Here is a 15,269-nt window from a genome sequence, read left to right as displayed (position 1 = left end):
TCAGCCAAAAGGTAAACTATGCTCACCTTGCATCATGCACCTGGGGACTGCCAGGTAAAAGACAGGCCAAAAATCAAAATAGGATAGTCTTATGCTGAGGGAGCCCTGGCACCATGTATCTCCCGCTGGTAAAACACGGTAATGGTCTCTGAGATCTGAAGTGGTTTTAAAACCACCAAACTCCCCATGCTAAACTTGCGCATGCTTCAAGGCTTTGGTTTTCTGTGTATGTAAAACCGAAATTCCTATCCAAAACAACTTGCTAGGTATTTACTTGAGAGCATAAATATGAGAGCCCTGACTTCTAGTCCTGTAGTGCAGCATTGCATCCGTTTAACCAGCTCTCAAAACAGATTGTCTGTTACTGCTCTCTACTTCCTTACGTAAACGTTTAAATCAAATTTATTTTACTTGCTTGAGCATTAATTTCCCCCATAATCTCTACATCAGTATAGTAACTAATTTTAAATGTTCAAGTTTTTCTAGCCTTCTGTGTATTGTTTAGGGTGGGATTTTTGAAAGTACTTCAGTGCTTTTTGAAAATCCACTTTTAAATGATATAATTGCTCTTCTGTTTCATGAGTACTGCACTACATGAGTGCTACCCCTTTCAGTGAGGGAATCTGATGATTGCTGAAGGAAAACAGAAAAAATGGGCATTGATGATGATAGGCTAATAATTACAAAACTAATAAACAATATAAGCTTAGATCCAAAGCAGGATGTCTGGAAGGGTCAGCAAGGTAGTTTTAGTTTTACTATAGATAAAATAGCAAGTCGTTTAATCACAAAATGATGGCTATTCTGATTGGACAAAGCCGATCCGCTGGTCTTGTAGTTTGTAATGCAGCATTCATTTAAGCAGGTGGTGTGTTTTGGTTTAGATGGATGGCTTTGGGGAGAGCCAGTAAAGAGCTTTATCAAATAACTTATTTCTTTCCTTTGTCATCCAGAAACCGAAATGAGCTAGCTGAGACGCTTGAACTTTTGAAAGCACAAATCGATCCTGCACTGTTGAAAAAGAACAACCAGCAGGACAGCTCATCACGTGAAAGCCCTAGCATAGAAGATGAAGATAGCAAAAAGGAGGAAGAAATATCTCCACCAGGTTTTCTATCCTCTTTTTACCATTAGAATAGGCCTGGTTTTTTTATTATTATTCTCTGAGCTAAAAATCTGTGATCCATGTATCTAGGATACATTTTAAACCTTTTCACACATCTTAAAATTCAAAATAATTTGGGTGTGTACTCAGTTTACTTTTAAAAAAAACAAAAAAAACCACCCAACAAATTACATCTACAACTTTCCATTCTTTTAAAAAAACTTAACTTTGTTTTTGTGGTATTTTGTGTAACACCACTGACACCTGACGTTTGCTTTTCTATCCATTATCTTTCTTTCATTTGTCATGCATTAGGTTTCAACCCAGCTTCACGTTTCTAATGGATATGAAACTCCTTCCACCCCCCAAATTTGTGGAGTGGCATAATTGATGTGTGAAACTCCTTCCACCCCCCAAATTTGTGGAGTGGCATAATTGATGTCAAACACCACACCCATAGTTGTGTTGACATTGTCTTTAGCTTTGTATCACAAAATATGGATTTTTCTTCACTTTAGTAATCTATTCTTTAAAATCAAGAGCAACACATCAGTTCAAGATAGTTTAAATTGTTGGATTTAGGTACAGTACTGTGAAGTAGCTTAATCCCAGTGAAGATCTGTGATGAGTTTTGTCTGATAAAAAGCCCTTAACTGTGCACATTTTATTTTTCTCACCAGTGAAGAAACATTACTTCGTTCCTTACTGCTTTGTCACTGCATATTTCTGATATGTTGCCTAACTTATTTGATGTGTTGGTTTTTTATTAGGAATCAGTTAATGTTAAATGCTTCTCCTTGTAGTAAAAGACCTAATTTTTCAGGTTCAAAGCAATTAAAGGCCTATCTCCCCTGGGGAATCTGATATTAAAATTGGTTTGCATTTTTTTGGGAAGCTTCCACAACGGGGACAGGCTTTCAGGCTCACATTGTGCCCTCAGTTACACCCATGCCAATAGTATTAAAGATAGTGGGTGTTATAGGTGTAACTATGGGCAGAATTTGGCCTAGAGTTCTGGCCTACAAGGGGAAGCATTGCTGTTTCATTGACATACTATGCATGTTCTTCCAAAGAACTGGTAAAGGGAAGAAGCAATTAATACAATGATACTATATTGTGAGGTGCTGTAGAAAAAGTTAAGAAATCTTATTGTACAATTGTATCATTGCTGATATCAATAATTAATACAGAGTGTGATCTGTATTGGTTGTTATAAGTTTAATATAACTAAGATATTTTACAATGGCTAAAGTTGCAATTACATTGCAAATAAGAGATGATAAAATCTCCCCTATCATTGATACTACAGAGTTAATTTCAAGCATTGGTTCAGTAAAAACTGGTCAGACCAGTTTAAGCTACCTAAACTCAGGGCTATTTAGCTGAACCAGTTTTAAAACCTTTTAAAACAGTTCTCCAGCATAGACAAGCCCCAAGACCGCATGGTACACCAATCCATCAAAGTTAGCTAATGTCACTACTCATGTTAGGCTAGCATCTGATATGTATTGCTTGTAGAATTTCTAGTGCTAGACAATGGGGTTGTGTCTATACCAGACAATGGAATTACTTGTAGCTGGTTTAAGTACAAACAGTTCAGCACTTAAAACCATTCCAATTGCACTGCCCTCTGATACCTATCACACAATCCAAGCACTGCTTTCAGAAACAGTACGTTCTGGGAGATCTTGAAATAACACCCTACCCCCAAATGTACTGTTTGTCCAGATCTACACCGGCACTAAATTATTCCATACTAAAACAGTTTAAACTGAACCAGTTCTTAAATCTGTTGAACGTCTACTCAACTCAAATGCTGTTTTGAGAACTTGTAAACAGCTAACATCCTCTTTGTGAGTGGATGTGAATGCTTTGATGTAGGGAACTAAATTGGTTCTGAGAATGGAGAATTTGTCTAGCATAGACAAGAATTAGAATGGCTGCTGCCCTCTAATGCTAGAAACTTGAGGGACAGGCATAGCTGAGGGAGAGTCATAGCTAAGGGAAAAGGGTTGTGAAAGAACGAGGTCAGAGACAAGGGAAGAGGAAGCGGAAAAAGAGTAGACACAGAAAATGCATCCTACTCTTATCTCAGGTAAGCACTGCCTTCAAGAAAGCCACTTGCAGCATTGAGAAGTTACAGGGGAAAGCAGAGTGTAAATCACCTACGGAAGAAGGAAAATATGGGACTGGACCCTTTGAAATATTGTCTTTGGTTTTGCATTTGTGGGGAGTTGACTTCTCTCTGACTTCTGAAATGAACTAACTTGGTTTTGTTTTTGTTTTTTCTTTCAACGTCCCGTGAGTTTCTCCTCACCATTTTATTTTATCCTTCTATACAGTTTCCTGTTTGAATGTGAGTTAAGCTAGCTTTTGGATCCCCCCTCTTCATTTAGAACTAAACCAGCTTTCATCTGGGAAAGGGCTTACATTAGTGCAGGGGAAAGGAATAACTTGGTGCTGGGATTTACTGCCTTTTGGAATAGGAAGAGCCTTTCAAGTGTGGGAAGATCACAATGCAGAATATGCAGTGCTATTACATCTCATTTTTTGTTGACTTACAATTTCCAGTAGGTATGTGATATACCTCAACTTCTGTGCAAAGACCATACCATCTAACTCTGGGTAGATCTGCTCCCTGCAGTTTTCTCTGACATACTTGTACTCTGCACTTATTTTGTATGTGTTGGTCCCGTTGAAGTCAACGGGACTTTTGCGTGTGAAATGAATGCAGAATGTTATTTATTATTTGTATTGTGGTAGCACGTAGGAGACCCAGTCATGGACCGTGGCCCCACTAGAGTGCAACAAATCTGGGTGAATTTTGGTTCAGGACATAGTATTGCAGCTTCTCCTCTTCCCTCTGAAACAGAAAAAAATAATAAGTAAACCCTTCTGAAAATATCAGTGTGTATAAACAAGAGTGTGGTTTGGATGTGGACACATCACTTGAAATTCTAGTATAAGGAATTCTGTAAAATATTTTGTTATAGTGAAATAATTCAAACTGTTAAGTCAGACTTCTTTTAAAAACTAGTGTTTGCAGACCTCGTTCTTAAATTTTATGTACACATACTTTTAGAAAAACTGTTCTAAAATTGATTAGGGAGCTAAAAGGTCAGCATAGAAAAGATAGATCTGGGGCTCTGCTGATATTTTCTGTCAAGTTTAAAATTATCTCTGGTTTTTAGTTAAACTGAACTGCCGTTCTGTCCTATTCTTTAGCTAGTATTTGTCAATCAGGTGGCAAATGCCAGTGTTAGGCCAAACCCTTAATTTCATTAGAGAGGATTCATTTTGATTGTTGTAGGATGCATTGTTTAGCTTTATTTTTTTTATCCTAGAATTCATCTGGTTATGTTATGTTGTTTTGTTTCTATTTTAACAGGAAATGAATTAAAAATAAAAGAAGAAAAGGAGACAGTGGAAGTACAGTCAAAGGAATTGGAAAGCCTTCCTCCACCTACAGTCCCAGCAGATGAAAACATGATGAAAAAGGAGAAAGTGGAAGAAAAGGAAATTATAAAACTGCCAGTCATAGTAAAGCTAGAGAAGCCTTCAGAAAACAATGAGGAAAAGCAGATTACCAAAGAAGAAAGTGATTCTTTTAAAGAAAATGTCAAGCCTGTTAAAGCAGAAGTGAAGGAAAATAAAGTAGAACCAAAAGATTTAAAAGAAGTAAAAAGCAGCACAGATAAAATAATAGTTCATGAGCCTGAGAGATTAGAGTTTTCTGTCAATGTCAAAACCCCTCAAGAAGTTGTGGAGAAATCTGCAGAAGAAAGTGAGAAACTTAAAAATGACCAGCAGGCAAAGATACCACTGAAAAAGCGAGAGATCAAGCTAACAGATGACTATGACAGTCCAGTAAAGGGGTCCTTGTGTAAATGTGTTACTCCAACAAAGGATGTCTTGAAAGAGGAAGGAAAACCAGAGGAGGAGGGTTTTAGACGAGTCCCTACAATCACTGCTTTATGTCCTGATGGGAAATTGCTAGTAAATGGAGAGGTTAGTGGTGAAAAAGTTACCCAAAATGTCACCCAAAATAATAAGTCAGAACATTCCATTAGCACAAAGGAAGACAGCAGCAGCTCATCGAAGGAGAAAAATTGCATAAGTGGGGGGAAAATATCAGACTCTTTAAACTCTGTTAGCAAAATTGTGAGAACATGTGAAGATGAGAAAAATGTGCCTACAGACAAAGAGGTAGCTGCTATGGTCTCTGAGGTTTCTAATCAGAAAGTGCCTTTAAAGGAGGAATCTAGTCCTATAGAAAAAGAGTCCCTTGACAGTATGACTTCTGAGATGGCAATGGAGGACTCTTGGAAAACAGGATACTGCCCCAAGAAACCTGAAGAGAAATTAGCTTTGAAAACTAGGAAGGACAGACGACCACCACTCAAAGAATGTTTAGAAAAGCTGGAAAAGTCCATGAAGACATCCACTCCTAAGGAGTCACCCAAGCTTGGTCTAACAGATGAAGAATGTTTGAAAAGTAAAATTGAACTGGAGAAGAAATCTGATTCTCCAAAAGCCGCTGAAACACCTCCATCGTCTATTCCTCCTGTTCCTTCTGAGAAATCTGCTTCAGAAAAAGAGGGCTCAGATTCCAAAAACATACTTGCTGATGAAAGCAAAGTACAGGAAGGATCAGACTTAAAAAAACAGAAGGAGGAATTTGAAGCTACCCAGACAGAACCAGATAAACAAGATAATGCCCAAACCTCTAGTGTAGAGGAGTCTTCAGAGACTAAAACGGAATCTGCAGTACAAAAAAGCAAATTTAAATATAAACTGGTTTCTGAAGAGAACATCTGTGTAACAGATAACAAGGAAATAACCTCCGAGAGGCAAAAGGAAGGGATCAAGTTAACCATCAGGATCTCCAGTAGAAAGAAAAAGCCTGATCCACCTCCGAAGACTCAGGACACTGAGCAGAAGGAAGAGGAGGAAGTCAGTGTTGGTCGCACTTTAAGGAGGTCTCCAAGAATATCTAAACCTACTCCAAAAGTGGTGGAGACTCGAGATCAGAAACCTGACAAAAAACGAGGTGAAGAGGAAGAGGAGAAACTGGCAGTGCTGCAAAAGCAAGACCGAAGAGAGGATGTGAAAAAACAAGAGAAGGAGTCCAATTCTAAAGTGAGCAAGGTAACAGGAGGAGATGGTGGTTTTCGATCTAAGGAGGAGATGGTGGTTTTCGATCTAAGGAAAACACATTTGTGGAGGAATGTTGAGAAGCATGCCATTATGGTCAATTTATGCATGTTACTAGTCCAGTAACTTGGTTAGGGCAGTGACTGATCTGAAAACAGCCCCCAGGAGAGTGCAAAGATTGACTGTGTGATGTATATGTTGATGCTTGGTCAATTTGATGATGATGGTGGATAGATGGGAACAGGGAAAATGTTAGTGTAAAGTAGTAATGCTATATAGAATTTAACAGGAGTTTTGTTCTTGAGAGTAGCTGAACCACTTTTAGAGGGATTATGAGGGAATCTCTTATGTAGGTTTTATTTTGGGTTCAGAAAGTGTGTTTTGCATGATAAATTTGTCTTTCAGGCACAGTTTTAAAGTTTATAGAGTAGAAATGATAGTGAGCTTGCAGGTAGAAGGCACGTACATCCTGCTATTAGCCCTGCTGTGACTTTGTGTTCTCTTTGTTTGACCTGTATGTCTTCCTGAAAAGCTAATTAAAATAAATTTAAAAAACAGGAAGATAGAGGCAATATTTTTCTTTTAAAAAGTGCCCTTGTTAAAAGAACAGTGTCAGCTTGAAATCTGGTTAATTTAAAAAATGAATAACTAGGTTTTTTTCAGGCGCTATTCCTGTTCTGAATCTCCGTACTAGCTTTTGTAGTTCTACAAACACCTTTTCCTCGGTTTAAAAAAAGTTTTCTCTCTTCCGTTGCGGTGTGAATAACCTTCACAAACAAAATGAGAAATTGACCTTATAGGGGACAAAGTGAAACTGTTATATAGTAAATGCTGTCAAATGCCTTACATAAACTGCAAAAGTACTGAGATTTTTTTCATCTTTCAGTTCTGGTAATAGGTGCTACAAGTAACTATGTTAAAATTGATACAAGTATGGTCTTAAATGGACATAGCTTTTGAAAGACTTAGTGATCTAAATATGTGTAGTGAGATACAAAAATTAATATAATAGAGACTTTTGGGCCTGGCCTCTTTGTATAAAACACACACATGCACACAATCCTCTCAAACATTTTCCTCCTCCAACCCCACAGGCAGAGACCACACGTATTGATGACAGCAATTTATCTCTTACAATATGATGATTCTAAAAGTAAAATAAGTCACATTCTGTAATTTGTTTCTCAAAAAGCAAGCAATGTTAGAAATATATTCTCTTTGGATTGAGGAAAGGCAGCTTCAAAATAAGGTTTTATTGTACTCTGGAGGGGAAAAGTTTACATGTCAAAATTCTCATGTTCACTATGCAAAATTACCTTGTCAGAGTAGAAATTTTAGATTTTGATAGCTCAACAAAGGGGTGGAGTCACATTCTAAGGCTTTGTCCTCACATCTTTTAAACCTCATCTGAAGCATTTTCTTTGCCTATACCCTTTAATTTCTTTTTTCCTTTAGTTTTAATGAGTTCTGTGAGGATTTTTGGACTCAATGAAAGATCTACTCATTGAAGCTGCTGTATCATGCTATGTTTTCCTCTAGCTATTCTGATTGAAATGAATCCATTCATTTTAGAGAACATTTACTCAAACTTAAACGCGATAGTCTTTTTAACTTAGAAAACCCCTGGTGTAAATGACGAGGCAATGTAAGTGCCTTTTGCTGTGTTTTATCTTTGGAACACTAGGCCACACAGAGAAACAAAGTGCGGTGGACAGGTACTCGAACACGTGGCAGGTGGAGATATTCAAGTAATGAAGAGAGCGAGGAGTCTGAGACCGAAGAAAACTCTGAGGAGGAATCTGAGGGGGAAGAGGAAGAAGAGGAACCTGCACCTGCTGATGATGATGAACCATGCAAGAAGTGTGGCCTTCCCAATCACCCTGAGCTAGTATGTTCTTGATCTACAAAATAGCATGATGGGGGAAAAAACTTCCATTAATCACCCTGAAAGCGATGGTTTTTTAGACTAGTAATGTGTAAAACATAGTTATTTCTGCCATGAGAGAGCTTTCTTCTGAGAGATGTGTAATAGTATTTTACAATAAACAATCCCTCCCTGGGAAAAGTGATACGGCAGGTTTAATAGGTATTAACAGTAAGGGGACATGGATGAGGCTGCAATATGTCCGCTATTCATCTTAATACAAACAGGCTTTTAATGCTGTGGGTATGCCTTGATGGCTTGAAGCTAAGATGAAATCTGCTTCCAGCATGGCCCCACTCACATCACTTGTCCTGTCTGCTTTCCAGTCTGGATCTTGCTGATTGACATAATGGTGGCCTGAGTAGGAGGAGGAGGCAGGGTTCAGAATCCAGCTTGATCTCTTCAGCCTTCCCCAACATTTTCTCTCTCTCCTTTCCTCCTACCAGTTCTGAGTCTCAAGCTGGGAAAAGGGAGGTTATATGAGTCATCATTATTCTTGGAGCAATTCTGCGCCAAAAAACTAAAAATTCTGCACACAGTATTTTAAAATCCTGCATATGTTGTTTGTCAAAATAACACAATATAATCATGCCAGTTTCAATTATTTTGGTAATTTATTTCAAAATACCTGTCAACAAGTGTGTCTGTAACAATACAGATGACAAAAAAGATTCAGGAAATGTTTTCTGACAAATAGATTCCTTAGTAGTCATATTAATACAGAACTTTGAGTAATAATTCATCTAAACTACAATACAGAAACATATTTCCCACACCCCACAGAAGTAGTGCAAAGGCTTGGGGCAGTCAGGGGGAATGGAGGAGCTGAAGGAGAGGGAAGTAATTGCTGGGAAGGAGCCTGGGAGTGAACCTGGAGGGTTGTTGTGGGGGAGAGGGGGAGTGTTATGGAGTTGGGGAGCCTTCCCCATGCAGACCCTAGCTGATCCCCTAGTCTCTCTCATTCAGTCAGACACAACTGTCCCTGTCCCCATGCAGAGGTGATGCATGGCGGGGGGGGCATGCATATCTCCTCTCCCCCTCCCACCCCCCCGGGGATTGCTCAACCACATGGTGTGGCCAGCCCCCTCCCTGTGGAGCGGCTGAGCTGGCAAGCTGTGCCAGACAGGGAGAGGCAGAGGCAGGAGGAACAGATGGAATCTGTGGGGAGGGGCTGCTGCTTTCTGGGATGGAGGGGTCCTGCTTTCTTGGAGGGGGGGCCACCTGGGGAGCGAGTGACTTGAGCTGTTCTGGGGTTGTGCCCCCCTCCCCCACTATCAGCAGGTATGGGTCATCTCTGTCCCCATATGTCCCTGCACCCCCACTCAGCTACACCTCCTCGCCATCCCCATGTGTCCCTGTACCCCTATCTGGCCTTGCATTCCTACTTCCATTCAGCCCCTGCCCTAGTCTGTCCCCAGCCACTAGCCCTTCTGAACCCCACTCTGACACCATCCCAGGAGCACCATGTGCCCCACTCTGTCTGTCCCCCCCATATCCCGTGCCTCCTCTCCTGGCCCCGCTGGCAGGGCATGGCACTGTGAGGAATGCAGCCTCTCTTCCACCCTATCAGCTGCTGACTGCTACAGCTGGTGAGCCATCTGCCCTCTGTTCTGGTGCCATAGCAGCCTCTGGTGGCAAAAGGCAGAACTGCAGCACCTCTCTGGGAGAAAGTATTTTCTGCAGAGAAAAAAAAAAAACCTGCATGGGACCTGAATTCTGTGCATGCACAGTGACGAAGAATTCCCCCAGGAGTAGATCATTCTCTAACCTCCTTTACTGGGTAAGCTGTGTGATGTTTTTGATCCCTTTGACATCACAGGCAGAGAAATGGGACCATTTACTTGGAACCAAGAGGGAAAAGTGCAAGTTTGTTTCGCCCCCTAGGATGTCTTACCTTTTATAGTGTATGCTCTGTTATGATTGTACATAGCACCATGAAGATCTGACCTGGTTGAGGCCTCTAGGTTACTAGAATATAACATAAGAACGGCCATAGTGGGTCAGACCAAAGGTCCATCTAGCCCAGTATCTTGCCTTCTGACAGTGGCTAATGCCAGGTGCCCCAGAGGGAATGAACAGAACAGGTAATCATCAAGTGATCCATTCCATGTCGCCCATTCCCAGCTTCTGGCAAACAGAGGCTAGGGATACCATCCCTGCCCATCCTGGCTAGTAACCATTGATGGACCTATCCTCCATGAATTTATCTAGTTCTTTTTTGAACCCTACTACTGTAATATAAATGAATAACACACACACACAAACTATTCTAAATGAACATTAAAGTTGCAAAATCAAGCCACTCAGAAGTTAGGAAAAGGCAAAATTAAGGTTCCCATGCAAACTTAAATGAGCACCTTTGTATATATGCATTATGGGAGAGTCTTAATTACATGATCACATATTATTTTTCCGCAGGCCCCTTGGCTCATTCAGTGTACAGGATGGATGGTGCTCAATTAATGAGCAGCTATTCAATATTTTGTTTTATCCTCCATTCTTCAATATGTAGCCATAGACCTTATTTACTGTACCCTATTTAAACCCTGCTCAGGAAACAGAATTATTAATTTCTTCATGGACTTTCTATGGCACTCAGACTACATTATATCTGTGTGTTTCACAAATGTTAATTTATTTTCAGAACACCTTGTTAGGAAAGGGGCTATTATCATCACCATTTTATAGATGGGGAGCTAAGGCACGGACAATTTAAGGTTGAAAGTGTCCACTAATTTTGGGTTTCCAATTTCAGACTTCCAGCACCTGATTTTTCAGAGTATGTAGCATTATACGATGCTTTGTGTTTAAAGCACAGCTCCCATTGACTTCAATTGTGTCTGAGAGTACTTGTTTCAGAGTAACAGCCGTGTTAGTCTGTATTCGCAAAAAAGAAAAGGAGTACTTGTGGCACCTTAGAGACTAACCAATTTATTTGAGCATAAGGAGAGTGGATTTGTTTGGGGGGGGGGGGGAAGTGTCTTTGGGGGGAGAAAACCTGGATTTGTGCTGGAAATGGCCCACCTTGATTATCATACACATTGTAAGGAGAGGGATCACTTTACATAAGCTATTACCAGCAGGAGAGCGGGGTGGGGGGACAGAAAACCTTTTGTAGTGATAAACACCCATTTTTTCATGATTTGTGTGTATAAAAACAAACATCTTCTGTATTTTCCACAGTATGCATCCGATGAAGTGAGCTGTAGCTCACGAAAGCTTATGCTCAAATAAATTGGTTAGTCTCTAAGGTGCCACAGGTACTCCTTTTCTTTTTGTGAGTACTTGGCACATCTGCAAATCAGAACCCAGGATCTCAAATTAGGCATGCAGAGGATGAGAAGCACACAGTTAGTGGCCGCCTGTTAAAAGTTGGGTTGAAGTGGCTTGCAGAGTATCACTGAGGAACTCTATGGCAGAGGCAGGGATAGAAACCAATTTTTTACAACAGACTTCATAGCCTTAACCATGAAATCATCCTTTCTCTTCCTGTAGTCCCCTTCCTCATTCGCTACACACCTTCCAACTTCTGCAAGAAATGAGGCAGGGATCCTGTGATAAATAAATATGTAACTAAAGACTTTATGATAAATACAAGAGTAGCAAATTAAAGTTTGGTAAGCAACCCCTAATTCTGGCGTTTCTTAACTTTTGAGTGCTTGCCTTCACAACCTTAATTTTCCTCGAATGTAGCTTTTTGGCATGTAATATTCACTTTAATTGCAGACTGAAGTTAGAACGCTTTCTTTCTCCACGATAAACTGAATAAAAAGAAACTATCAGGCTTCTCACCTGGTTCACTCTTGCTTTGTTTTTAAAAATCAGTTTGGATATTTATGAAGTAAGTGCACAATCAAGTAGTTTGAAAACTACTTGCAGCCCAGTATAAAAAACAAGTGCTCGGAAATCATCCAGCTTGGTGCCATTTAATGTGTAATAAAGTCCAGGCCCATAAAGGACCAGACCCAGAATGTAAACATTAAAAACATCTTTTATGTGAAATTTTAAATAAGACAGTTATGACTTATCCTTAATTTGAAACTCCAGGCAGTTTGGTGATGAAACATTGGGTTTTATATTCTGGATATGTCCTTTGGAATAATAAGGGTTGATTACTTTTTTCCCCCTAAATAAGCCATGGGCAACAATCTGTGTCTTTTAGAGGTCATTATTTTTTCTTTAACTCAAATGACATGGGGTTTACTGTGCGTGAACGGTAAAAGAAAACTCCAGTGCAATATACGATCCTCTGATGATTACTTGAATAATTCACCAAAAAGCTAGGTCTTACATATAACAAAGAATGAATTAAATAGGAAGCTACAATATGGGGTATCTGAGAATGCAGAGTAGGACTTAAGAGAAACAGAGAACCCATTTGTGTGGATAGGAAAGGAAATGTAAGGGGTAAGATTTCAGAAAACCCACTGCTATGTTCAGCTTTGAAAGTCCTTGCTCTTCCATGTGGAAGCAGCAATCGTAGTCTCAATCTCCATCATCTGTCTAGAGTGCTTGCTGAGAAGTATCATCATTTGCAGCTTCATCTGAGGCCATTCTCATTTGTGAAGGTAATGTGACAAGTGTTTCCTAAAAACTGTTCTTGAGATCCATTTTGAATAAGTATATGTCCATATACAGTCAATTAACTATTTAAGGATCATAACTTATCACTGGAGTTTTCCTTTATTTTTTCAGTATTATAAGATGCTGAATATTACAATATTTTAAATGGAATAGAATTTATAAGAAAAGTATAGCCTGAATATCAGGGAAGACTTCCTGACCTCGAGTTTCTTTAGAAGTGGCATTATCTGCTCAGTGAAATGTTGAAAACCCCATTGCTTGAGATGCTTACCACTAAATTGAACAAAGGACTAGATAAAACACTATAGAGAATAGCCTTCTATCTCTAATTTCTACAGTTCTGATTTAACAACACTTGCCACTCATCTTTAACATTTATATTTATCTGGCAAATCATAATGCTCACTCCTGCCATTAATCCACAAAGTAAGCGTTCTTTTAGTTATGTGACAGACATGCCAGCATGGTTGAGCCCACTATAGTAGCTCCTTGAATGATTTGTAAACTCCAGTGGATGAGCACACAATTCACATCAACTTGCCATCTCCTATTTGATGGAAAAGAGGCATCTAGGGTTTATCCTGATAAATCAGTATGCATTTTAACATTGTGTGTTCACCTATGATTCTAGGCAATCCAGATAGGGTTTGTTTGTGTCTGTACGCATGATAAACAATCCAGAGTTAAGTCTGAACATCCTGGTACACCAACTGTTCCATGAAAAGACATATTTCATCTTTCCATAAAACCCTACAAATAAGTGATTTTGGAGGTTCTGAAGTTTGTACAGATCAGAGTATTTATGCAGATGTTTCAACACTGCCTAGGAAATAGCTTTAGAACTTGTTACCTGCCAAGAGGTGCAAAGTGATGCTAATCTGTTACTTGGTTTCCACAGATTCTGTTGTGTGACTCTTGTGACAGTGGATATCACACAGCCTGCCTTCGACCCCCATTGATGATAATCCCAGATGGAGAGTGGTTCTGCCCACCTTGCCAACATGTATGCTTTCTAGTTGACTAGTTTTCGTCTCTGCTAGATGTTGTGGAGGATCATTGTTTGATTAACAAACTGTTTCTAGTATCCATCTTTCTCCGTTAAAAAATAACCCCTCATTTGGGATGCATTGCCTCAACCATCCCCCGTCTCTGTTATTAACCGAGCTCTGAGTGGAGATTCCTTTTCCTCATGCTTTTTTCTTTTTTTTTCTTCATTATTGTAGATGGCAATTCTACTGCTTCACAGAATCCGTTCTTTCCTACCTTTGCAGAGGTTGCATCAAGGAAACAGTAGAATTGGAAATATTCATTCTCTTAATTTTTCCTGTAAGAAAGACTGTGGGAAGTGTGGCACTAATCAAGGAAGCAGCATCTCTGGTTGAAACCCACTTCCCTCCCCAGACCTATTTGCTCAGAACCTGGTTGGAACATGCACCAGTTGCCTGTAGCAAGCCAGCAGGAGCATGTTTGTGATATGCCAGTCGGTCTTTTCTGAGAACAAGCGCTGTCATTGCCTAGCGGCTGGCAAATTTCAGTGCTTCCTCTAATGAGGCTGGATGCTACTATAAAAATATTTCAGTGCAAACATATGGCTGGTCTTCATGTGAAATATAAAGTGCAAAAATAGTGAGTTCTCCAGGTAGGTGCCTGGAGTTTTAAAGGCCGTAGTGTGACTAGTACTTCTCCTACTGCAGTGATTGGGGAAGAATTAAGCACATTATAGAGGCAGCCTTGTGGATCTCATACCCCATCTTTGCTTCCAAAACAGCTATATCACTTGCATGTCACAAGGCAGGGCTGCTGCTGTGCAAGAGGAGATCCTGATCAGTGATGATGTATAGTTGTATTGTGCATCAAAATTTGCCTGTTTCTGTGGTTTTAAGTATTTTTTTTAATTTAAATAATGAATAGGTTGAGTGTGTAAGATTTTTTTTCTTTACAAATGAAGTTAGAAGTGCTACTTGTACCTGATTATATATGAAGCACCTCCTCACCAAGGTGCTAAGGGCAATGTTGACTAATTCCTAGTAAGTACATAATAAGAAAAAAAAAAACCCCTAAAATTACAAAAAAGTCCAACGGAAAGTATATGGTGGGAGAGGAGGAATGGATGGGAGAGAACAAATCACATCTGCGAAAGAGAAGTTTTAAATGTGATCAAAGGGGAAAGGTTCTACAGTGATTGCAATAACACTTTTGGGGAGAACTTTTGCACATGTAACAAGTGTAATGGGAAAAGGCAAGTCTCATGTTGAGAGAGCAAAGCAAGTTCTTCTCATAGGGGCCACTTACTTGTAACAAAGATCAACTCAGTTGCTGACCTAAGACATAATGTTAGAATCCCTACAAAGCAGGTGAATAATAGCCACCTACATGATGACTTGATCATTATCTTGATATTAGATGTGGATATAGGGTCTTATATCATACAAAACATTCTTTTTAAAAAGCACCACAGTAGTAATCAATAGATGAAAACTGAGTGCTATGTGTTTTCCAATG

At 39.6% G+C, this 15,269-nt stretch overlaps 1 protein-coding gene across 4 annotated transcripts in view; it reads left to right on the top strand.

Annotated features, from left to right (window-relative positions):
• Nucleotides 1–15,269, top strand: part of RSF1 (remodeling and spacing factor 1) — a 122,854-nt gene that overhangs the window by 59,605 nt on the left and 47,980 nt on the right. For 3 of the 4 annotated variants that reach the window (XM_073335516.1, XM_073335507.1, XM_073335490.1), the window contains exons 5-8: nucleotides 954–1,108; nucleotides 4,494–6,253; nucleotides 7,944–8,147; nucleotides 13,666–13,770. In XM_073335516.1, the coding sequence (XP_073191617.1) occupies nucleotides 954–1,108; nucleotides 4,494–6,253; nucleotides 7,944–8,147; nucleotides 13,666–13,770 (2,224 nt within the window). The remainder of the gene's footprint in view (nucleotides 1–953; nucleotides 1,109–4,493; nucleotides 6,254–7,943; nucleotides 8,148–13,665; nucleotides 13,771–15,269) is intronic. The other variant, XM_073335497.1, reaches the window with a different exon arrangement.

This window comes from Lepidochelys kempii, chromosome 1, assembly GCF_965140265.1.
Source record: "Lepidochelys kempii isolate rLepKem1 chromosome 1, rLepKem1.hap2, whole genome shotgun sequence".
NCBI classification, from domain to species: Eukaryota; Metazoa; Chordata; order Testudines; family Cheloniidae; genus Lepidochelys; species Lepidochelys kempii.
The sequence above is the reverse complement of the archived record's forward strand: the minus strand, read 5'-3'. Positions and strand labels throughout refer to the sequence as shown.